This window comes from Gigantopelta aegis, chromosome 8, assembly GCF_016097555.1.
Source record: "Gigantopelta aegis isolate Gae_Host chromosome 8, Gae_host_genome, whole genome shotgun sequence".
NCBI classification, from domain to species: Eukaryota; Metazoa; Mollusca; class Gastropoda; order Neomphalida; family Peltospiridae; genus Gigantopelta; species Gigantopelta aegis.
The window spans coordinates 75127361-75152533 of record NC_054706.1 but is presented as its reverse complement, the minus strand read 5'-3'; the positions used below and the strand labels follow the sequence as shown (position 1 = coordinate 75152533).

General features: G+C 39.3%; 2 protein-coding genes across 4 annotated transcripts in view; one reads left to right on the top strand and one right to left on the bottom strand.

Moving 5' to 3' along the window:
• Positions 1 to 36: 36 nt before the first annotated feature.
• Positions 37 to 25173, bottom strand: part of LOC121379925 (set1/Ash2 histone methyltransferase complex subunit ASH2-like) — an 81625-nt gene continuing 56488 nt past the window's right edge. For both annotated transcript variants that reach the window (XM_041508607.1, XM_041508608.1), the window contains exons 14-17: positions 3009 to 3101; positions 2310 to 2408; positions 1981 to 2043; positions 37 to 1561 (exon numbers count right to left, since the gene is read on the bottom strand). In XM_041508607.1, the coding sequence (XP_041364541.1) occupies positions 1469 to 1561; positions 1981 to 2043; positions 2310 to 2408; positions 3009 to 3101 (348 nt within the window). In that variant the 3' untranslated portion in view covers positions 37 to 1468. The remainder of the gene's footprint in view (positions 1562 to 1980; positions 2044 to 2309; positions 2409 to 3008; positions 3102 to 25173) is intronic.
• The window catches only part of LOC121379926, a 47087-nt gene continuing 32249 nt past the window's right edge, over positions 10336 to 25173 (top strand). Inside the window, exon 1 of one of the 2 annotated variants that reach the window (XM_041508613.1) lies at positions 10336 to 10555. The gene's annotated coding sequence lies outside the window, so the exon portion shown is untranslated. The remainder of the gene's footprint in view (positions 10556 to 25173) is intronic. The other variant, XM_041508609.1, reaches the window with a different exon arrangement.

Genomic DNA, 25173 nt, shown 5'->3' with positions numbered 1-25173 from the left:
TTTGTTAATCTCTGCAGGCTAAAAAAGACGAAACAATTTTCATGACGAAGATTGTATTATACATTTATAATGGACACACACACTGTTACCAACTTATTTAATGATAGCACTGAATTGGCAGTAAATCACTTTTATTGTTCAAATATTCAACATTCATTTCCACTCCTGTTTATTGTAAATGAAGATTTAAAAACAATTTCAATATCACTGGCTGACAATTCACAGAAATGACAAAATGAAAATGTATATATAACAAATACACCATTTCTTAAAAGTTCTGTGTGATGAGGGTTTGTGGCTACTAAACATATAATAAAACATGTTTATCCTAATCAGTATAAAGAAATCTAAATAATATTTACAAACATAATTACTTACAATGGGCAAATCGGAGTAGAAAACTAAACTGGATGAGGAAAATGTTAATATTTTCTGCAACAATGTATTATGCCTTCAAGTTATAAATGTAACACATTTAAAGTCGCAGATCCTAATTTCAAACTTGAAAACTGACACCAAGTTTGGTTAATCTACAAACATGTAACACATCGAGATGAAGTTACAATAGACGGACACCAAGTTTGGTTAATCTACAAACATGTAACGCATCGAGATGAAGTTACAATAGACGGACACCAAGTTTGGTTAATCTACAAACATGTAACACATCTAGATGAAGTTACAATAGACGGACACCAAGTTTGGTTAATCTACAAACATGTAACGCATCGATATGAAGTTACAATAGACGGACACCAAGTTTGGTTAATCTACAAACATGTAACACATCGAGATGTAGGTACAATAGACGGACACCAAGTTTGGTTAATCTACAAACACGTAACACATCTAGATGAAGTTACAATAGAATAAAACGAGTCTGTGACATGTTGAAACGGGATAAATGCCCTCTAAAAATAAACTAGAGCTCGACTCCAGAACCATTACTTATTAGAGGTATGTGTGTTTTAAGATTATAAAAAATGCAGTTTGTGGTATTAGAAACACCAGGATGACCAGAAACACTTTGGATATATGAAAATGGATAGGCTAAACAATAACATGCAAATAATGTTTAATTTCAATTATCAAAAATGGCTCTAATACTGAAAAAATATGTCCTAGTGTTCAAATACAAGAATTTGTTAGAGTGATAAATTTAATTCTTCAAGCAACACTCTACAAATCAAATCACATACTCTGACCCATACACACGTTCAGGAAGGTTGCACAAGATCATTTCACTGTCATTATGAACTAATTTCACTGTTGGTAAAAATAGTTTATCTTCTCATCAATATCTGAATAAATGCTAGCAGTTTCACTATGGCTATTAGCCTCCCCCCCCCCCCCCCCCCCCCCTCTCCCAGCAGCTGAATGTTTTCCTTCTAGTGAACAGGACACATAGTATCTCCGATATCATTCAATTTGTTATGTTTTTAAATGTCATTTTTATATATATAAACTACTAGAATTCGGGTAGATTTCCTTCATTTTCTATATGGAAGAGAATATCTGCCAGAGAACTTTGTACCATCGCCTGGCTGGCTGCTTCGGAAATCTGAAACAGAAGAAAACCTCAGTTTTAATTTGTCATCTCAATCATATTTATCTTTCTTTCTGTTACATTTTTATTTACTATACACTGCAACTAATTTTAATATTTTTCATTTAAAACCCCCCACTGTCATATGAACAATGTAATTAAATCGATAGCATGCTGCACACCATTAAATGTCATACTAGGAAAGGGTTAAATTACCAATTATCATTAACAAAGCAAATATTAACGTAAGATTAAAACGTAGAAATCTGAACCCTCTATCGACTGAACAAAATTTCAGAAGAAAGATTTTTTTCTGTTTCCTTGAATAAATTTTACCATAAAAAATATTTATAAAAACATTTTAAGTAATTAAAAATCAAAATTAAAAATATGTGCTCAACTGTCATACATAACAAAATAACAGAATAACTTACAGGCTTGTATGTTTTGATATCTTTTGGCGGATATTTGAAGATGGGCCCAAAATTGCAGGTCACCTGGTGAAAAAAACAAGAGAAAAGAGCATTTATATAAGAAAGGTAATACATGTATACTTCTTATCAGGTTTGTAAGCACAACATATCAAATTATTTTCAAGTTTTTACCCAAGGGAAATAAATCTGTTTTCACAATGTTTAGCAGCCTGCCCTCACAGTTTAAAATCCTGAAACTCTAGCTTTTATTTCTTTTTGATTTGCAGGAAAGTAAACATTGATGGACTAAGAGTCATCGAGGAATTCTTAACGTGCCATGGTTAACTTACTGTAGAATTCCTGTACAGCGAGACAGCTGGAAAATACACTCCTTCAAACAAATCAGAGAATGCCAGCCCCTGGGTCTTCCCATTCTTGTACATTACCATCTGCAATACACAAATAAATATATTTATAGTCTGTCCCATCATCCTACAAAAATGTGTTTTTTTATAAATAATTTCAGTTTCTTTTGACGTAAGAAGAAAAGTAAAAGTTTTTTGGAAATAACAATTTGTTTTTACTATTTTAGTATGCAATTTAGAAAACAATCGGCTCATAAATAAATAACTTGCAGTAAATTTCATAGTGTGGAAAAAACCAACTGGCTTTTTCTGTGGGAAGGACTATAGAATTGAATCAAAAAGCAAAATGGATATAAAATGGTGGGGGGGGGGGGGGGGGGGGGGGAGGCGGAGAGGGAAGAGAAAAAGAGATTGACTAAAAACAAGTTGTTCAACTACCAGGAAATATAGTACATTACAATCTGCACATGTAAATATATAAAAAGTTTCACTGCAAAATAAAAGAAATGTACAAAAAAAACTCACAACACACACAAACCCACACCCATTGTGATGTAACAAACTGTTGTTTGACCGAACCCACCAACCTTGCTGCCTGGAGCGAGTTTCAGATCCTCCACATACCCCCCACCCCACCCCACCCATTGTGATGTAACAAACAGATGTTTGACCGAACCCACCAACCTTGCTGCCTGGAGCGGGTTTTAGATCCTTCACTGTTTCTGCCACGTGGTCTTTGTCTTCGTAGTACAGATGACTCTTGAACTTCACCAGAGGCTTAAAATGTATAAGAAAAAAAAACAAGGTCAACATAATGCTTCTGTATTCTAAAACATCGCCAGTGGGTGGAAACAAACAAGAAATAAACAACTGATGAATAAATAAAATTATTTCTATGATCTACAACTTCACCTGTGGTTGCACACAAAATAATAAAAATAAATTAAATATCAACACTATATTTCCATGATTAAAAAAAGAAATAATAAAAAGATGTTAATTATTCCTTTTAAAAAAAAAGTGATCAGTAAAATGTTCAATTTTAAACCCTTTAAAGTGAAACCATTACATTCACACACATACAAACCTCAATCCCAGCTATTAAACATTAACCGAAATAAACACTGTTTTAAACCACATAACAGGTGAGGAGCCCTCGCTAAATAGGACTAACACAAATGGGTATCCAATGAGAGCAATTAATATGACCCATCAAACCTCGGGCAATTAATGCTATGACTCATCAAACATCGGGCTACCATAATATGTACAAGTTATTTTTACTATAAAAAATTAACAGGGTTAGCTCTGGGTGAGCAAAACATTTCGCCAAATTATCTATTAAAGGTAGAGTAAACTCCAACAAGAGATTTACGTGTTGGAAAGATGCACACCCGGACCACCAACACATACTGACACTTTAAAGGTGGAGTAAACTCCAACAAGAGATTTACGTGTTGGAAAGATGCACACCCGGACCACCAACACATACTGACACTTTAAAGGTGGAGTAAACTCCAACAAGAGATTTACGTGTTGGAAAGATGCACACCCGGACCACCAACACATACTGACACTTTAAAGGTGGAGTAAAACTCCAACAAGAGATTTACGTGTTGGAAAGATGCACACCCGGACCACCAACACATACTGACACTTTAAAGGTGGAGTAAACTCCAACAAGAGATTTACGTGTTGGAAAGATGCACACCTGGACCACCAACACATACTGACACTTTAAAGGTGGAGTAAACTCCAACAAGAGATTTATGTGTTGGAAAGATGCATACCCGGACCACCAACACATACTGACACTTTAAAGGTGGAGTAAACTCCAACAAGAGATTTACGTGTTGGAAAGATGCACACCTGGACCACCAACACATACTGACACTTTAAAGGTGGAGTAAACTCCAACAAGAGATTTACGTGTTGGAAAGATGCACACCAGGACCACCAACACATACTGACACTTTAAAGGTAGAGTAAACTCCAACAAGAGATTTATGTGTTGGAAAGATGCACACCAGGACCACCAACACATACTGACACTTTAAAGGTAGAGTAAACTCCAACAAGAGATTTATGTGTTGGAAAGATGCACACCAGGACCACCAACACATACTGACACTTTAACAAATGAAAAACGCGTAATTTTAGAGTTAATAAAAAAACATGATTATTCCTGCTAACTGGGGGCAGCCATTTTGTTTTGTTTTTGTGACGTCCGGTGGTATAACTTGGGGCGAAGTGACGTCAGCTCCGTCCATCTCCTCTATGCACAGTGTAAACAAACAATCTAATTTACGACAAGGCGCTTCGCTTTCATCAACCGGACTTGTAAAACGTAATTGGTCAGTTTTGTGATTTTAGATGGGAAAGTCTACTTAATCAAGGGTTTTACAGAATTACTTACAGTAATAAAGTGATAAGGTCCATTACGATTTGAGGGGCGTCCGCGTGGCTAACAGACAATACCTTGTGATCTTAATAAAAGAGGTACGTCTTTTTAGTGTGTCTAGACACAGTGTCTGGGGACCATCTAAATATACACCTGCCAATCAGGAACCACAGGTTCAGGCCACAGAAAGAAAAGACCAATTAACAAAGAACACACTCTGATTATTATTTCAGTATGTGGGTTAATTTATGTACAAAACAAGTATATATTATTTTTCAATACAAAATAAACCACCATTGTCAAAGTGTTGAAATAACTGTATTATGCTGCCGGCTTACTGGGATAAATATTATTACAGAATATTAGGATGCATCTGCAAAAAATCAGGTATGTTTTGTTTCTTCAGTTCGAAGACTAATTCCTGACGTGACACTTTAGGTATTACGTAACCACCAGCTCGCCAGAGGGTGTATTCACTGGGATGGTACAAAATGGCTGTGCCCATTATATATAATAGCCGTCACATTTAAGCGTTTTATTAATTAACTATACAATTATACTTGTTGATATTAAACAATAATGTGTGTTATATATCGTTGAATATGCATAACAGGCCAAATACCTTAATTGTCCCACCCTTTAAGCTTTATAAATTGCAAAACTCCATTTATATTTCAACAAAATAACAATAATTACATTATTTTATTACATTAAAATAAAAAGAGTCCAAATTATATAGAATTCACCAATTGTTTTTAAAATTCACAATTGGCAAATGGCAGGGCTAGCCCTGATTAAACCTGATTATATTCAGTTACTATGGTAACAAAAAGTATACATTTCACCATGCATGCATCCATCCATCCATCCACCTACCCAAATCCACCCAACCCACCCATCTAGACATCTACCCACCCATTCATTCATCCATCCACACATCAACCTACCCACCCATTCATTCATCCATCCACACATCAACCTACCCATCCATCCATCACTAATTTATGTCATTACAACTCTAAACCCAAACAGCAATTAAAAAAAAAAAAAAAAAAATTCCCACTACCAGAAATGTGAATATGAGAGTATCAGCGAGAATTAATATTAGATGAACCAACAGACAACAAGGAGACACTGTCTGTGATGTTATTCCAGACAGGGTGTGTTTGGTTGTGTTATTCCAGGGTGTGTTCTCACTGATACTGAGACGGAATCCACAGCACAATAAAGGGGCTGTACTCCTGCTGGGCTGAAAGGACAGCCATACAGATAGATTACAAATATTTCACTATCTCGCATACCCTCTGGCATACCAACTGAAGACAGCTCGGCTGATTTTACTAGAGATATAAACTAAACTAAACAGACCTGACATGACTCAGTCCTTCAGTTATTACTCATACAGTTCAATAGTATGTCTTCAAAATATGGTATTCCACAGAAGTTTTTATCATTTTAAATACATAAGACTACATAAGGTTTATAAAAAAGAAAAATCCCACCACAAACTGCTTTTGTATGGGAATTTTTTTTAATTTACTAACTTGTATAAAACTCAGGTTTATAAATGACAACTCGGGTAAACTCATAAATGTTTTTAAAGTTGACGATTTATAATTATTTTCATTGTTATCTAAAGTTCAAGTACCTTAGAATGCCTTAGTGTGAGAAACAAAATCTATTTCCACTACATAAGCTTCTCTTATTAACAACAAGGTATCATTTATTACTTTACCGGCCTCGGTGGCGTCGTGGCAGGCCATCGGTCTACAGGCTGGTAGGTACTGGGTTCAGATCCCAGTCGAGGCATGGGATTTTTAATCCAGATACCGACTCCAAACCCTGAGTGAGTGCTCCGCGAGGTTCAGTGGGTAGGTGTAAACCACTTGCCCCGACCAGTGATCCATAACTGGTTCAACAAAGGCCATGGTTTGTGCTATCCTGCCTGTGGGAAGTGCAAATAAAAGATCCCTTGCTGCCAATCGGAAGAGTAGCCCATGTAGTGGCGACAGCGGGTTTCCTCTCAAAATATGTGTGGTCCTGAACCATATGTCTGACGCCATATAACCGTAAATAAAATGTGTTGAGTGCGTCGTTAAATAAAACACTTCTTTCTTTCATTTATTACTCCTTTTTTTCTGTAACAGATCAACACTTTGACCTAACTGACTATTTACCACTAAGCTGCATTAACTAGTAAGAATAACAATACTGGTATACATTTATCACATCACTTTCATCCACTAACGGTTCAAGGTGTACAGTGAAAACATATATTTAATAATTAGTAATGTGAATGAAACATTCTGTAGCAGCTAATAAAAAAACTAACACACCTGGATGACATGTACGATCAGTTGGTGCAACCTAATACTTAACTAGTCGTGTGTATAACTATATTTGTTGGACAAGTCTAATTGGTCATTTGTCCTTATACACCTTTTTCAAACAACTCAATAATGCATCCAGATACAGTACCTTGATGGTTTATTATGTGAACTTTAAAACATTATACTAAATATCTATCACTAACACCACAAACTACTAGGTGACAATTTGAAGAAACTCCGGCAATGGTGGTGTATGTAGCACCACCTTGGACACATGCTTGATTTACAACACTGATTAATTAGAGCTTATCATGGGATCACATTTCCACCTAACAAAAGGTTTATTTTGAGTACACAGTTGAAAAATGCCCATAGAGTTGAATTGAGTGGGTGTCTCTTGACTCCCCTTCAAAGGATGAAATTGCTTTTAAAATTTTAATTTTTATGTGTTGCAAAATATTTTAATTGGATTTTATACATTTCTCAAACAATTTGAAATTAACAACTAGAAGGAACAACTAGACGGAAGTCGCATTACATACAAGAATTCCCTTCAGCAGTTATCAGGATGAAATGGCTTTTAAAAAATGTATTTTTATGTGTTGCAAAATATTTTAATTGGATTTTTATATATTTCTCAAACAATTTCAAACGAACAACTAGACGGAAGTCACATTACATACAAGAATTCCCTTCAGCAGTTATCAGAATGAAATGGCTTTTTAAAAATTTATTTTTATGTGTTGCAAAATATTTTAATTGGATTTTTATACATTTTTTAAACAATTTCAAAGGAACCACTACACAGAAGTCACATTACATACAAGAATTCCCTTCAGCAATTATTGTTTAAAAGTATAAACATCATTCCTGACATTCTGTCTTGAAGAGCTACAACTACAGATGATTATCATCTCAGTTACGTCCCCTCCCACCTGGAAGCAATCTGTGCAGGAGATGTATTAATACACCAGCTGGAATCTGGAATGGTGATCAACCGACTTTGAGAATGTCGAATGATGAGGGGCAACCACTGCTGTCGGCTTTACATCACAATCAAGAAAACACCAACAATCAAGTTGTGTTAATGGCACATCACTGACAAACGAAAACAGTCAGCTTCCAACAATTCAAAACAACAAAAACAGCCTTGTTTTCTTTGCACTCACAAATACACAAACAAATTAGTTGAAACATGGCAATTTTATTTATTAAATACACAAAAAAACAAACAAAAGGCCGAGTTAAAAGTTAAATTTTGAAAATCAAGACTTCATTATCCATCTTTTTTCTGGTTGTACTCGGCTAGTTTTTCATTTCAGCTTATTTCCGTGCATATATCCAATTAAGGTTTAAGCACGCTGTCCTGGGCACACACACCTCAGCTATCTGGAGAGAAGACGGTGTAGTGATCTTACCCCTACCCATTGAGTCATTAAAACTCGCTCTGCATGGGAGCCGGTACTGGGCTGCGAACCCAGTACCTACCAGCCTTATGTCCGATGGCTTAACCACGACACCACCGAGGCCAGCTACAACAAATATTTCATACTTATTCTGTTACAAGTTTTTTTCACTAATTATTATTTTAATTAGTTATGAAAACATTTATTATTTTTAAACTTGTCTGCAAAAGCAACATTCTGTCAATAAATGTGGCTGTTGGAACGAACCTCTAGTTGTCCTGCACTACAGACTCTTTCTTAACATAGAACAGATTGTAGTTCAGTGGTAGAGGGCTGACCTAAGGTGTGAAGAGTCACAAGATCGATCCCATGTCTCTTTGTCCCGATAAGTGAAAATCTATTCGGACAAGAAAAATGTGCCTCGGTGGTTGTCCAGTTGACAAGTAAAAAATTTCAATCCAGTTTCATTTTGAGGAATCACAAACATCATCCTGGTACTTGAATAAAACAATCCATTTATTTTGACAAGTGAAAATATTGGCAGACAAACAGATTTCTAGATGTATTTGTCCGGTGAACCAGTAAAAAGTTTTGCTTATTTCTATCACTGAAGACCACTAACGTCCATCTGTGTTAAAAGGGACCCAATGAAATGGCACAAAAGTCTATAATGAATCAAGTTAAAACTCATATTAAAACTATTAAGTTTTTAAACTGATGCCAACTCCCATTACATTTTTAACAACAAAAAATGTCAATGTAAATAAAAAGTTGTATAAATAAATCTCATTTTTAAAGGGACAGACCCTAGTTTTTAAATACTACAGCATAATTTTCACTATTAGAGCCGTTTATGATCATTGAAATCAAACATTACTTACATTTTATTCTTTAGATTGTCCATTTCCGTAGAACTGAAGTGTTTCTGATCATTCTGGTGTTTCTAATACCAAAAATTGAATTTTTCATATTTTTAAAAACGCACATGTGTCTGAGAAGTAGCGGTTTATTGATTAGAATTCTAGTCTATTATTAAGAATATTTCCTGTTTTAACATCACAGACTCTTCTTTCACTCTATTGTAACTTTATCCAAATAAGTTACACATTTGTAAATTAACTAAACTTAGTGTCCATTTTTTATGGATTAGCACTAGGGGTTATGTAATACAGGGGTGAAAACAAAATGCTGGAACAGCTAAGCTAGACAGTTTCACCATAATAACTGATAATGCAGTACAAATAAGCAAGGTAGAACTGTACATACACACACTACCTTGGCTGTTCAATCACTTGCCTTCATCCCTGTATCAAAAACAGAGATTTAACCTATACAATTTGATCATAAACTTTATATTTATATAGAGAATTTGCAAAAATATTCTGTAAGTTAGTATGGGTTTACAACTGAACAATATGTTTTTATTGCTCTTCATTAGAGTTAAATGCTAATTCACTGATTCCATTTCTGAAGGAAATGGACCATACACTAACCACCTATATATACTGTATATATCTAACAACATGAACCATCTGATGTTAATTCAAGTCAATGTACAATGTACCTATTTATGTTAAAAAAATTAACCACTTCAGTTAATGCCAGTCTGACTGTTCAATGTATCTATTAACTGTAAAGTATCAAGACCTATTTATGTAAAAAATTAACTATCTTCTGTTAATTCAAGTTTGACTGTACAGTGTATCTATTAACCGCAAGGTATCTAGACCTATTTATGTGACAGACTGAATCACACTGTTAATGCAGTCTCACTGTACTGTGTATGTTTGGTGTGTTCCGTTAATGCCAGTCTCACTGTACTGTGTATGTTTGGTGTGGCTTCACAGCACTGAGGCAACCTCTGTGAAATGAGCCGACAGCCGATTGGCTGGCTGTGTTTACTAGTGCTGAGCCCAGTGTGTGATGATCACACACATTCACACACACACACTCTCACAAACACACGATCTCTCTCACACACTGGGCAGTAGCTGCGAGTGGCAGCATTTCCTCGTCTCACCTCCCAGCTCTCACAGCATGCAGCACCGCACTCTTCAATGGACAGTATTCTGATATTCGGACCACGCCCTACAGGTAAGACAATGACGCCCTTGTCAGGCGACAATTTTCTTTTTTTCTGTGTCTGATTAGCACAACATGGAGAAGCTGTGTGCAGGAATAGTCCCCTGCCTGACTCACAAGCTCGTAGTTTTTCCAATACTACATTGACCCCGCCTGTTATACGAAAAACTGAAGACCTTGAGGCAAGTTTGTTTTATCTTTGTAGATTATCTATATCTGCATGTATTAGCTCATTCTCCAAGTATTACAAAAATTTCACCTCGGCATGTGTGCTGTGTATTAAGATGAAACTGCATGCTAAAAAGAAAAATCAATGCCAGTGGCTGAAGGAGTTAATTAGCATGTGATTGGGGCAAGTTGAGACAGTCGTGTTATCAGAGATGAGTCAATAACACAATGAGGAAGAGAGGAAAGGCTTTTCTAGACTTAGGGTTGGGGGGGAGGGGGGTTCTCCGAGGTTCAGGTTAGACTTAGGGTTAAGGGAGTGGTTCTCTGGGGTTAAGAGCAGGTTAGGTTTAGAGGATAGGTTCTTCATGGTTACAGTTAGGAAGTAGTTAAGACCTAGGACCTAGGGTTAGTGGAGTGGTTCTCTGTGGTTAAGGTTAGACCTAGGTTTAGGGTAGCAGTTCTCTGAGGTTAAGGTTTAACCTAAGGTTAGGGGAGTGGTTCTTTGAGGTTACGGTCAGGGGAGTGGTTCCCTGAGGTTAAGGTTAGGCCTGGGATAAATGAGAGCAGTTCTTCAGGGTTACTGTGAGGCTTAAGGTTGGCCTGGGGTTATGGGAGCAGTTATTCGGGGTTACTGTTAGGCTTAAGGTTGGCCTGGGGTTATGGGAGCGGTTATTTGGGGTTACTGTTAGGCTTAAGGTTGGCCTGGGGTTATGGGAGCGGTTATTTGGGGTTACTGTTAGGCTTAAGGTTGGCCTGGGGTTATGGGAGCGGTTATTTGGGGTTACTGTTAGGCTTAAGGTTGGCCTGGGGTTATGGGAGCGGTTATTTGGGGTTACTGTTAGGCTTAAGGTTGGCCTGGGGTTATGGGAGCGGTTATTTGGGGTTAATGTTAGGCTTAAGGTTGGCCTGGGGTTATGGGAGCGGTTATTTGGGGTTAATGTTAGGCTTAAGGTTGGCCTGGGGTTATGGGAGCAGTTATTTGGGGTTACTGTTAGGCTTAAGGTTGGCCTGGGGTTATGGGAGCGGTTATTTGGGGTTACTGTTAGACTTAAGGTTGGCCTGGGGTTATGGGAGCGGTTATTTGGAGTTACTGTTAGACTTAAGGTTGGCCTGGGGTTATGGGAGCGGTTATTTGGAGTTACTGTTAGGCTTAAGTTTGGCCTGGGGTTATGGGAGCGGTTATTTGGGGTTACTGTTAGGCTTAAGGTTGGCCTGGGGTTATGGTAGCGGTTATTTGGAGTTACTGTTAGACTTAAGTTTGGCCTGGGGTTATGGGAGCGGTTATTTGGGGTTACTGTTAGACTTAAGGTTGGCCTGGGGTTATGGGAGCGGTTATTTGGGGTTACTGTTAGACTTAAGGTTGGCCTGGGGTTATGGGAGCGGTTATTTGGAGTTACTGTTAGGCTTAAGTTTGGCCTGGGGTTATGGGAGCGGTTATTTGGGGTTACTGTTAGACTTAAGGTTGGCCTGGGGTTATGGGAGCGGTTATTTGGAGTGTTGGCCTAGGGTTATGGGAGCTGTTATTTGGGGTTACTGTTAGACTTAAGGTTGGCCTGGGGTTATGGGAGCGGTTATTTGGAGTTACTGTTAGACTTAAGGTTGGCCTGGGGTTATGGGAGCGGTTATTTGGGGTTACTGTTAGACTTAAGGTTGGCCTAGGATTATGGGAGCGGTTATTTGGGGTTACTGTTAGACTTAAGGTTGGCCTGGGGTTATGGGAACGGTTATTTGGAGTTACTGTTAGACTTAAGGTTGGCCTGGGGTTATGGGAGCGGTTATTTGGGGTTACTGTTAGGCTTAAGTTTGGCCTGGGGTTATGGGAGCGGTTATTTGGAGTTACTGTTAGACTTAAGGTTGGCCTGGGGTTATGGGAGCGGTTATTTGGGGTTACTGTTAGACTTAAGGTTGGCCTGGGGTTATGGGAGCGGTTATTTGGAGTTACTGTTAGGCTTACGGTTGGCCTGGGGTTATGGGAGCGGTTATTTGGGGTTACTGTTAGACTTAAGGTTGGCCTGGGGTTATGGGAGCGGTTATTTGGGGTTACTGTTAGACTTAAGGTTGGCCTGGGGTTATGGGAGCAGTTATTTGGGGTTACTGTTAGGCTTAAGTTTGGCCTGGGGTTATGGGAGCGGTTATTTGGGGTTACTGTTAGGCTTAAGTTTGGCCTGGGGTTATGGAAGGTTCTTTGGTGTTACGGTCGGGCCTACGGATACGGGAACTTTTCTACAGGGTAATGGTTATGTCTGGGATTAGGAGAGGGGTTTTTCAAGTTTAACATTAGGCTTAAAGTTTTCCTGGTTTGGGTTAGGGCTAGAGGTAGGGATCTCCAAGCAATACACAAATCAGCTGTTCTAATTGTGTACAGATAAGCACAGTCTGTGTATTGATGATGTTACCAGTGCAAGCATTCTTGGTATTTCTACTTACACAAACATACCAGCTGATGCTGTACACATGCTAGGTTAATTAACATTCTTAAATGTCTTGTCAATAACAGTAGATTTTGTCAAATAATTTTGTAAAATTATTGTATTATCAATGTATTAGTAGACACACTAGTAATTACTAGTGTTCTGCTTAAAAGTTAAATGTGAAAAAGGATGAACCACGCAAAGCAGACAGGTACAAGTGCAGGTGGTGTATCACAAACTTAGCTGAAACACCAGTGCACTGTGTCTGCCAGAGGGTATGGAGAATAAAATTATGTACCTTGAAATCTCGGAAATTAATAGATATATGTTTATAATTTTTTGATAGATGATAGTAAGAGACTTTCTGTTTAAAAAATCTGTCAAAGCACATGAAATGCAGAGTCCCCTTCCAAAACATTTCAAACCCATAAGCACCTAGTAGGGCACTTATGGCCTGTTTTGTGGCAGAAAGCCTGCAATATTACATATCATATGGTGTATCTTATTTACAATCTACATCTTCACAAAAATCTTTATGTTGTGGCAGTGTAGTGTGAAGAGATGTGTACTGCTGATTAGTAAAGAAACCCGCACACATAATTAACATAATGGATGGGAACTCTAAACACAACTGGAGCACATTCATTTATTAAGTTTTGTAAATTTTGAAGAAAATGTTTGTTTTGTTTAATGACACTAGAGCACATTGATTAAGTAATCATGAACAAGACAGCACATACCAAGGTCTTTGATATACCCATCAAGGTGCACTGGCTAGAAACAGAAATAGCCCAATTAGCCCAATTGGCTCACCAATGGGGATTGATCCTAAACTGACCTCGCTACCAATGGAATACGAATGTGGAAAGACGAACGGGTAGGATTGAGGAACAAAAAAATGGATGGAAGAATGGATAAACTGATGGATGAATAAATGGAAAGATTAAATGAGTGAATGAAAGATGGATGAATGAATATGTGGATAGATGGATAGATGTAACGATAAAAGGAAAGAATAGATGAATGGGTTGACAGATAAATGAACTAATCGATAAATGCATTGTTAGTTGTGTTACTGGTGTACTGCTTACTTCAATGAATGAATCAAGGAGAATAAATGTCCGTCTGGTGAATAAATACCCACTTTATCACATTTAAATATCACAATAACTTGACTGTGATGAAACCATGAACAAAACAGTCATTGTGTAACAAAATATAATTGGGTACCCCCTCCTCCCCCCTCCCCTCACAAGCTGAATGATGTGTTTTCCCTGTCCTGCTGGGTTAGTTCCATGACCCATGATGGACGAGAGCCTATCACAATTCAGAGACAATTTTCTCTTTATGCTTGCACAAAAATCAATGAATTAAAATCACATATTTCAGCTCACTGTAAAGTATGCAAACTGGGCCCTGATTGGCTTACATGGGCATTAGAGGTGATGAGGCGTGCTGTCTTTTGTTTCCCCGTTTCTATGGAAACGACATCAGCTGGGCAGCAGTGGAAGTTTATAGAATACAAATTGCCACATCAGCACATCCCAGCTGGCTAAAGGTGTGAACAGCCCATTATGGATATTAGACCCAGTTATTGTATCCCAATAGAGAGATCACCCATTATGGTGCTTCCTGTTAGAAAAACAGTACGTGATATCCAGCTCACAAAGTCATTAAACCACTGTAGAGCAATATAGAATGTCTAGTCAGTGTGTTTTACAAGATACACAGTTATTATTAACTGCTATTAGTTTGGGGTGTGCGTGTGGGTTTTTTTTTTAATACTATGGAGAAAGAAGTTTAAATTTCTACTAAAAGTAACCAAGCTGTTTGAATATTTTAAAAATTTTGTTTACAGTTAAACTGTACACTACTTTCATCCTAAACTGCCATTATTGGCAAAAATATGTTTAAAATTGCTCTGGTGTTTGTAGCAGCTTCAAATGCATATTATGTGGAACAGAAAAGGTATGTACCTTGAGAGCAAGGGTCAATAATTTTAAAACAGGGAAACTACTAAAATACCGAACAAAATAGAATTGGGTTTTTTAATTAAAGCCTGGTGACTTACAAATAACAGGTATACCTGGTTTTAATAGTAAAATGGTCTTTATATTAGGTAGGCCCAAAGGATGATATCTGGAGGGGAGGGGGCAAAATCTCTAGTGACAGAGTGACAGCTTCTAGTGGGGTGGTGGGGTGACACAAGCCATATATTCATCTTTTATTTATATAGAGTCAAAAAAACAAAGCATACATTTTTGTCCTAGAGTGTCGGATGGGGGCGCAGATACCGGCATTCAATCTAACTTTAATAAATCTTTGTATTTTATACAGACATACATGTAACTATTCTAGTAATCAATTAAATTTGGTTTCATTGGTTCCCTCGTTTGTTTCCATCAGTATACAGTATAACACAGGAAGGTGTATCTGTAGGTCACCGTGTAACACGGGAAGGTGTATCTGTAGGTCACCGTGTAACACGGGAAGGTGTATCTGTAGGTCACCGTGTAACACGGGAAGGTGTAGCTGTAGTTCACCGTGTAACACGGGAAGGTGTAGCTGTAGTTCACCGTGTAACACGGGAACGTGTATCTGTAGGTCACCGTGTAACACGGGAAGGTGTATCTGTAGGTCACCGTGTAACACGGGAAGGTGTATCTGTAGGTCACCGTGTAACACGGGAAGGTGTAGCTGTAGGTCACCGTGTAACACGGGAAGGTGTATCTGTAGTTCACCGTGTAACACGGGAAGGTGTAGCTGTAGTTCACCGTGTAACACGGGAAGGTGTAGCTGTAGTTCACCGTGTAACACGGGAAGGTGTATCTGTAGGTCACCGTGTAACACGGGAAGGTGTAGCTGTAGTCCACCGTGTAACACGGCAAGGTGTAGCTGTAGTCCACCGTGTAACACGGGAAGGTGTAGCTGTAGTCCACCGTGTAACACGGGAAGGTGTAGCTGTAGGTCACCGTGTAACACGGGAAGGTGTATCTGTAGTTCACCGTGTAACACGGGAAGGTGTATCTGTAGTCCACTGTGTAACACGGGAAGGTGTAGCTGTAGTTCACCGTGTAACACGGGAAGGTGTATCTGTAGTCCACCGTGTAACACGGGAAGGTGTAGCTGTAGTTCACCGTGTAACACGGGAAGGTGTAGCTGTAGTTCACCGTGTAACACGGGAAGGTGTAGCTGTAGTCCACCGTGTAACACGGGAAGGTGTATCTGTAGTTCACCGTGTAACACGGGAAGGTGTAGCTGTAGTTCACCGTGTAACACGGGAACGTGTATCTGTAGTTCACCGTGTAACACGGGAAGGTGTAGCTGTAGTTCACCGTGTAACACGGGAAGGTGTAGCTGTAGTCCACCGTGTAACACGGGAAGGTGTAGCTGTAGTCCACCGTGTAACACGGGAAGGTGTAGCTGTAGTCCACCGTGTAACACGGGAAGGTGTATCTGTAGTTCACCGTGTAACACGGGAAGGTGTATCTAGGTCTGCATGACCTGACACAGGGTGTCTACTAACCCAGTAACACAGGAAGGTGTAGCTGTAGTTCACCGTGTAACACAGGAAGGTGTATCTGTAGTTCACCGTGTAACACGGGAAGGTGTATCTAGGTCTGCATGACCTGACACAGGGTGTCTACTAACCCAGTAACACAGGAAGGCAATTCCAACCCAGTCCACTGCTCAACACACTTGGTAACCACCTCAAGGATTGTTTCCAGCCAGAAAAACCCTTGATACCATTGTGCAACAATAAAGGTCAAACATAAAGAGCGACAAGGTTACTGAACAAATATCCCACCTGTTTCCCACACACTACAGACCTACGCTACAAGTTGTAGAATATTCCACCTGTGTTCCCTGCAGTATAGTCCTATGTCATGTTATAGGATGTTCCACCTATATACAACACTATAGTCTATAGTCCTACGTCATGTTATAAGATGTTCCACCCATATACAACACTATAGTCTATAGTCCTACGTCATGTTATAGGATGTTCCAGCTATATCCTACACATTATAGTCCTATTTCATGACATAAGATGTTCCACCTATATTCTACACACACTAGATCTACATCATGATATTAGATGTTCCACCTACATGTATATCCAACACACCAAAGTCCTACTTCACAATACAGGACGTTCCACCTACATCCAGACTATAGTCCTACTGCATGATATAGGATACTGCACCTAAATCTAACACACTACAGTTCTACTATAAAAGCCATATAACATTTGACCTGTTTTAATTTACTCTAGTAATTATAGGACATTTCACCTGTTTGTCACACATTGCAGTCCCACTCTGCATGTTATAGGACATTCCACCTGACCTGTGTCCTACATATTAGTCCTATTCTATAAGATGTTGGGTAATGCACCTATATCATAAACACACCTACTCTACATATTGTAGGACATTCCATCGGTATTCTCTATACTATTCTATGTAAAAGAATGTTCCCACTTGAATTAACATTCTACAGTCCTATTCTACAAGTTATAGAACATTCCACATGTATCACATGCTCTAGTCCTATTCTACAAGTTATAGGACATTCCACATGTATCACATTATAATCCTTATCTACAAGTTATAGGACATTCCACATGTATCACATGCAATAGTCCTACTCTACAAGTTATAGGACATTCCACATGCATCACATGCTATAGTCCTATTCAACACGTTATAGGACATTCCACATGTATCAGATGTTATAATCCTACTCTACAAGTTATAGGACATTCCACATGTATTGCATGCTATAGTCCTACTCTACAAGTTATTCAATGCAACCTATGTCCACACAGGCTACTCCTTCCAGTTAGCTGCTGGCACATTTTGATATTAGCTTATTCACATACATGAAAAATATGGTAATGGTCTTTGAAAGGAAATATGGTAATGCTGTTTGAATTGGCCATTTGGCCCCAGGATGTTACAAGAATTCCACTGATGACAGAGAGATCCGATATATTCTCGTGATTACAGGTTTTATCTCCTCGGTAAATACCGTAAGTGCCAATCTGTAGCTAGTCAAGTTAACAGAAGATGAGTTATTCTGGACAATCTATTGATCACCAACACACAGAGAAACTGATGTTTTTACAAAAGTATACAGCTTGTTGTACACTAACCATGGTCAATACTGCCAATATAGCACTTTTATACCAAGTCACAACCCAAACTGTCAACATCAAGACAAAATGATCTTCTTACATAGATACTGGTATATACAGCCTGTATTTTACTAGCTGTGGTCAATACTACTGATATTGAACTTTTATTCCAAGTCACAACCTGAACTGTCAATATCAAGACAAAATTATCTTCTAACACAGATCTGCTGCTTATGGTTTAAGAGCCACAGTCAGTACATGTACTGTCAAACTGATACACCAAGTCTCAACCCCAATTGTCAACTTGAAAGATTTACATGTAACAATTAATATTTTCAGAAGTGCAAATTACACCAGCTCCATTTGGTGGTGATCATTAGAACTGCAGGTAGTAGGTAACTATATACTGTTGTAAGTCCTGCAACTGTCTACAGCAATCAGCAATGCCGTGGAGTTTTTAGTTCTCCACAACACTTTATTTTTGCTGTGGGCTATATTTAATTTTTTCCACGGCATGTTTTTAGCTCGTAGACATTTTTTTTAGTTACACAGGTTGTTGTAGTTGGGACAAGTATAAGGGCTCACACTGGGACAAATTTTAGTTCACGATTTTTTCTTCTTTAGATACTTACAATATTTCTTTGAAAATGAGTAAAATGTGGTTAATTTAAGGATTTTATTACCAAAGACTAAATGTGTAGACATTTTGGATAAAAGTTAGCAACTGGCTAATTTGGCAATGGACAGTGTGAGCCCCGATTATATTAGAAAAGAAACCTGCTTTCATCAAATTGTCTTGAAAGACATATTTAAAAAAAACTAATTTGTTTAATGACACCACTAAAGCACATTAATTTATTAATCATTGGCTATTTGGTAATTTTGACATTTAGTCTTAGAAAGGAAACCTGCTACATTTTTCCATTAGTAGCACCATCCCATGGACAGGATAACACAAACCACGGCCTGTGATATACCAGTCGTGGTGCACTGGATGGAACGAGAAATAGTCCAATGTGCCCACTGACAGGGATTGATCCTAGATGGACCGCATATCAAGCAAGTGCTTTACCACTGAGCTATGTCCTGCCCCATGAAAGACCAATACGGCCTCACATATACATGTAATGTACTTCAAATCAGACACAACAGCACAATAGTTTACATGGTGTACAGACACGCAAGTAGATGTAGATGAGGACCACTGAGCTACGTCCTGCCCCATGAAAGACCAATACGGCCTCACATATACATGTAATGTACTTCAAATCAGACACAACAGCACAATAGTTTACATGGTGTACAGACACGCAAGTAGATGTAGATGAGGACCACTGAGCTATGTCCTGCCCCATGAAAGACCAATACGGCCTCACATATACATGTAATGTACTTCAAATCAGACACAACAGCACAATAGTTTACATGGTGTACAGACACGCAAGTAGATGTAGATGAGGACCACTGAGCTACGTCCTGCCCCATGAAAGACCAATACGGCCTCACATATACATGTAATGTACTTCAAATCAGACACAACAGCACAATAGTTTACATGGTGTACAGACACGCAAGTAGATGTAGATGAGGACCACTGAGCTACATCCTGCCCCATGAAAGACCAATACGGCCTCACATATACATGTAATGTACTTCAAATCAGACACAACAGCACAATAGTTTACATGGTGTACAGACACGCAAGTAGATGTAGATGAGGACCACTGAGCTACGTCCTGCCCCATGAAAGACCAATACGGCCTCACATATACATGTAATGTACTTCAAATCAGACACAACAGCAGAATAGTTTACATGGTGTACAGACACGCAAGTAGATGTAGATGAGGACCACTGAGCTACGTCCTGCCCCATGAAAGACCAATACGGCCTCACATATACACGTAATGTACTTCAAATCAGACACAACAGCACAATAGTTTACATGGTGTACAGACACGCAAGTAGATGTAGATGAGGACCACTGAGCTACGTCCTGCCCCATGAAAGACCAATACGGCCTCACATATACATGTAATGTACTTCAAATCAGACACAACAGCAGAATAGTTTACATGGTGTACAGACACGCAAGTAGATGTAGATGAGGACCACTGAGCTACGTCCTGCCCCATGAAAGACCAATACGGCCTCACATATACATGTAATGTACTTCAAATCAGACACAACAGCAGAATACTTTACATGGTGTACAGACACGCAAGTAGATGTAGATGAGGACCACTGAGCTACGTCCTGCCCCATGAAAGACCAAATACGGCCTCACATATACATGTAATGTACTTCAAATCAGACACAACAGCACAATAGTTTACATGGTGTACAGACACGCAAGTAGATGTAGATGAGGACCACTGAGCTACGTCCTGCCCCATGAAAGACCAATACGGCCTCACATATACATGTAATGTACTTCAAATCAGACACAACAGCAGAATAGTTTACATGGTGTACAGACACGCAAGTAGATGTAGATGAGGACCACTGAGCTACGTCCTGCCCCATGAAAGACCAATACGGCCTCACATATACATGTAATGTACTTCAAATCAGACACAACAGCAGAATACTTTACATGGTGTACAGACACGCAAGTAGATGTAGATGAGGACCACTGAGCTACGTCCTGCCCCATGAAAGACCAATACGGCCTCACATATACATGTAATGTACTTCAAATCAGACACAACAGCACAATAGTTTACATGGTGTACAGACACGCAAGTAGATGTAGATGAGGACCACTGAGCTATGTCCTGCCCCATGAAAGACCAATACGGCCTCACATATACATGTAATGTACTTCAAATCAGACACAACAGCACAATAGTTTACATGGTGTACAGACACGCAAGTAGATGTAGATGAGGACCACTGAGCTATGTCCTGCCCCATGAAAGACCAATACGGCCTCACATATACATGTAATGTACTTCAAATCAGACACAACAGCAGAATAGTTTACATGGTGTACAGACACGCAAGTAGATGTAGATGAGGACCACTGAGCTACGTCCTGCCCCATGAAAGACCAATACGGCCTCACATATACATGTAATGTACTTCAAATCAGACACAACAGCAGAATAGTTTACATGGTGTACAGACACGCAAGTAGATGTAGATGAGGACCACTGAGCTACGTCCTGCCCCATGAAAGACCAATACGGCCTCACATATACATGTAATGTACTTCAAATCAGACACAACAGCACAATAGTTTACATGGTGTACAGACACGCAAGTAGATGTAGATGAGGACGACGAGAGGAAGGAAAGATGAACTGTAAGATTGTATATGTAGGTGAAGTGAAAATCTTAACAGTGTATAATAACAGAAACTGGATGTATGCTTTATAATACTCAAATCAAGTATATTTAATAATAGTTTAAAAAAAACAAAAAAACTATTACATTCCTTTTTTTCATCCTATTATATTCTTATTTAATAGCAATTAATTTGGGAATTTAATTTTACGTATGTGAATATTTTTTGTTCAGTTAAACCGAAGAACCTGAAAAGAATCGAGTATTATCCTACAAGACAGAGCAGGCCACCCTTTGTGAAATACAAACTGACGTTCAATGTGGTGCACACATTTTATTGTACGTTTAACTCTCTCTCTTTTTTAAATCATGCAATTCGACGAACAAAAGTAAATGTTTACTATGCCTTATTTTTTAAATTATGTTTGGTAACACCAAACTGTTAAACATATTATTTCCTGAGTTTAATCAATGTTAATTAAAAAACCCAAAAACATGTAAAACAATGTCAGACTGTTTTTCTGGGAGTATAACACAGGAAACGTCACCAAATCTAATGGGTTTTTTTGTTTAACGACACCACTAGAGCACATTGATTTATGAATATACAGCCATTGGAAGTCAAACATTTGGTAATTCTGACATTTAGTCTTAGGAAACCTGCTACATTTTCCCATTATATGCACCATGGTACAGATAGGATAGCACATACCACGACCTGATATACCAGTCGTGATGCATTGGCTGAGACGAGAAATAGCCCATTGGGACGAGAAATAGTTTAATACAGGCCCATCTAAAAGGATCGATCCTAAACTGATCATGCATCAGTCACTACACCTAAAACTATGTCCTACGCCTAAAGCTAATTGTCCTACACCCAAACCTACTTGTCTTACACCTAGAACTATTTGTCTACATGCAAAACTACTTGTCTGTAATGAGAAGCACCTGTCCTACTCCTAGAACTACTTGTCTGTAACGAGAAGCACCTGTCCTACTCCTAGAACTACTTGTCTGTAACGAGAAGCACCTGTCCTACTCCTACAACTACTTGTCTGTAACGAGAAGCACCTGTCCTACTCCTAGAACTACTTGTCTGTAACGAGAAGCACCTGTCCTACTCCTAGAACTACTTGTCTGTAACGAGAAGCACCTGTCCTACTCCTACAACTACTTGTCTGTAACGAGAAGCACCTGTCCTACTCCTAGAACTACTTGTCTGTAACGAGAAGCACCTGTCCTACTCCTAGAACTACTTGTCTGTAACGAGAAGCACCTGTCCTACTCCTAGAACTACTTGTCTGTAACGAGAAGCACCTGTCCTACTCCTAGAACTACTTGTCTGTAACGAGAAGCACCTGTCCTACTCCTAGAACTACTTGTCTGTAACGAGAAGCACCTGTCCTACTCCTAGAACTACTTGTCTGTAACGAGAAGCACCTGTCCTACTCCTACAACTACTTGTCTGTAACGAGAAGCACCTGTCCTACTCCTAGAACTACTTGTCTGTAACGAGAAGCACCTGTCGTACTCCTAGAACTACTTGTCTGTAACGAGAAGCACCTGTCGTACTCCTACAACTACTTGTCTGTAACGAGAAGCACCTGTCCTACTCCTACAACTACTTGTCTGTAACGAGAAGCACCTGTCCTACTCCTAGAACTACTTGTCTGTAACGAGAAGCACCTGTCCTACTCCTAGAACTACTTGTCTATAACGAGAAGCACCTGTCCTACTCCTAGAACTACTTGTCTGTAACGAGAAGCACCTGTCCTACTCCTAGAACTACTTGTCTGTAACGAGAAGCACCTGTCCTACTCCTAGAACTACTTGTCTGTAACGAGAAGCACCTGTCCTACTCCTAGAACTACTTGTCTGTAACGAGAAGCACCTGTCCTACTCCTAGAACTACTTGTCTGTAACGAGAAGCACCTGTCCTACTCCTAGAACTACTTGTCCTAGGCAGGCTTCAAGGAAGAGTCCTGCTGCTGTTGTATAATATTAAAAAGACCACTGACTGTGTAATCCAGTTATTAATATTTATCACACACATCAACGTGAACACACAGGAGGTTCAAATCTCAGTGAACCAGATCCTGTAATACAACATGGACCTTTGTAAAAGTCTGTCACTTCATTCTTCCTGTTGAAGAACTTAACAAGGTACACAACCCTGTCTTCAGGCTACATAATGAGCACAGTGTGGCGGTGAGGGGGGGAGGAAACCATACAAAATATATGATAAAAAGGAAACTTTAAGACTATTTTTAGAAGTCACGATGAATCAGAGGGCTCTTTATGTCTTTGTCTTACAGTTACAGATTTAAAAATGTGATATGACATGTTTTGATCTGATAATATTCAGAATAATACTTTCATTTTATCACACTCCACTTCACATGAACAACAAATAGGTCAGCGTCACAACCATTTTATTCCTTTTTCCCCTGTCTTTTCCTTATATGTAAATGGGTATGGGAACTCTTGTTACGTGCCCACATCTAAAGGAGGTTCAGACACGCCCATCTCAGATCTGACCTCTGACATCACCAGGGACCAGTTCTGGGACAGGAAGGTTATATGTATACTACTCAAAAGAATTTAAGGGTCAGACGATATTTTCGACATTATTTTCTGAATGTCAATTATATTAGCTAGACCATAATGTCACGCATGGTATTGTTCCATTTTGACGAAAGTGGGTCTAAGCAACCCATAAATGAATTAAAATCCACTGTCATTGACACTGTCGACTAGTTCTAATGGCGAAAACATGCTTACATTTGCACGTAAATTTGGGCGAAAGTGAAAGGTCTGCTAAGTGCCCATAACTTGCTTTTTCACAAAGCACTTTATTTGCACGCTTTGCATGTGTATTCCATGTTCCCAATGCTGAATTTCCGTATAATTGGAGCTTGCATTCGTGTACGGTGCACACTCCAAATTCGACAATGGTACGACGTCAACTGACTATTGAAGATCGAGGAAGGGCTATTGCTTGGCTTCAGGATGGCAATACGCAAAGAAATGTTGCTCTGAGACTTGGTGTCAGTCAGAGTGTCGTTGGCCGACTGTGGCAACGGTACCAAGCAACGAATTCTGTTCGAAATCGTCCACGTTTGGGAAGACCCCGAAGCACTACAAATAGAGAGGACGCTACATCACCAATACGGCTCTACGTCAACGCACAACCACTGCACGCCGATTACGTGACAATCTGCGGACTGCGACTGGAACTCGAGTGTCTGATCAAACCATACGCAATCGTCTGAGAGCCAATAATCTACGCTGCCGTCGCCAGGCTGTTCGACCACCACTCCTACCACGTCACAAAATGGCCAGACGTCACTGGTGCACGTTTCATCTGTGGTGGCAACATGTTCAGTGGGGTCGAGTGATGTTCACTGATGAGTCCAGGTTTAGTCTCCAGTTCAACGACGGTCGGGTTCGTGTCTACAGACATCCTGGGGAGCGCTTCGCTGACGTTAACGTTAGACAACGTCACCGGTTCGGTGGTGGCAGCGTCATGGTGTGGGGCGGCATCTCTATCCACCACAGGACCCCCCTCTATGTGGTGGATGGCAATCTGAATGGAATCCGCTATCTGAATGAGATTATCC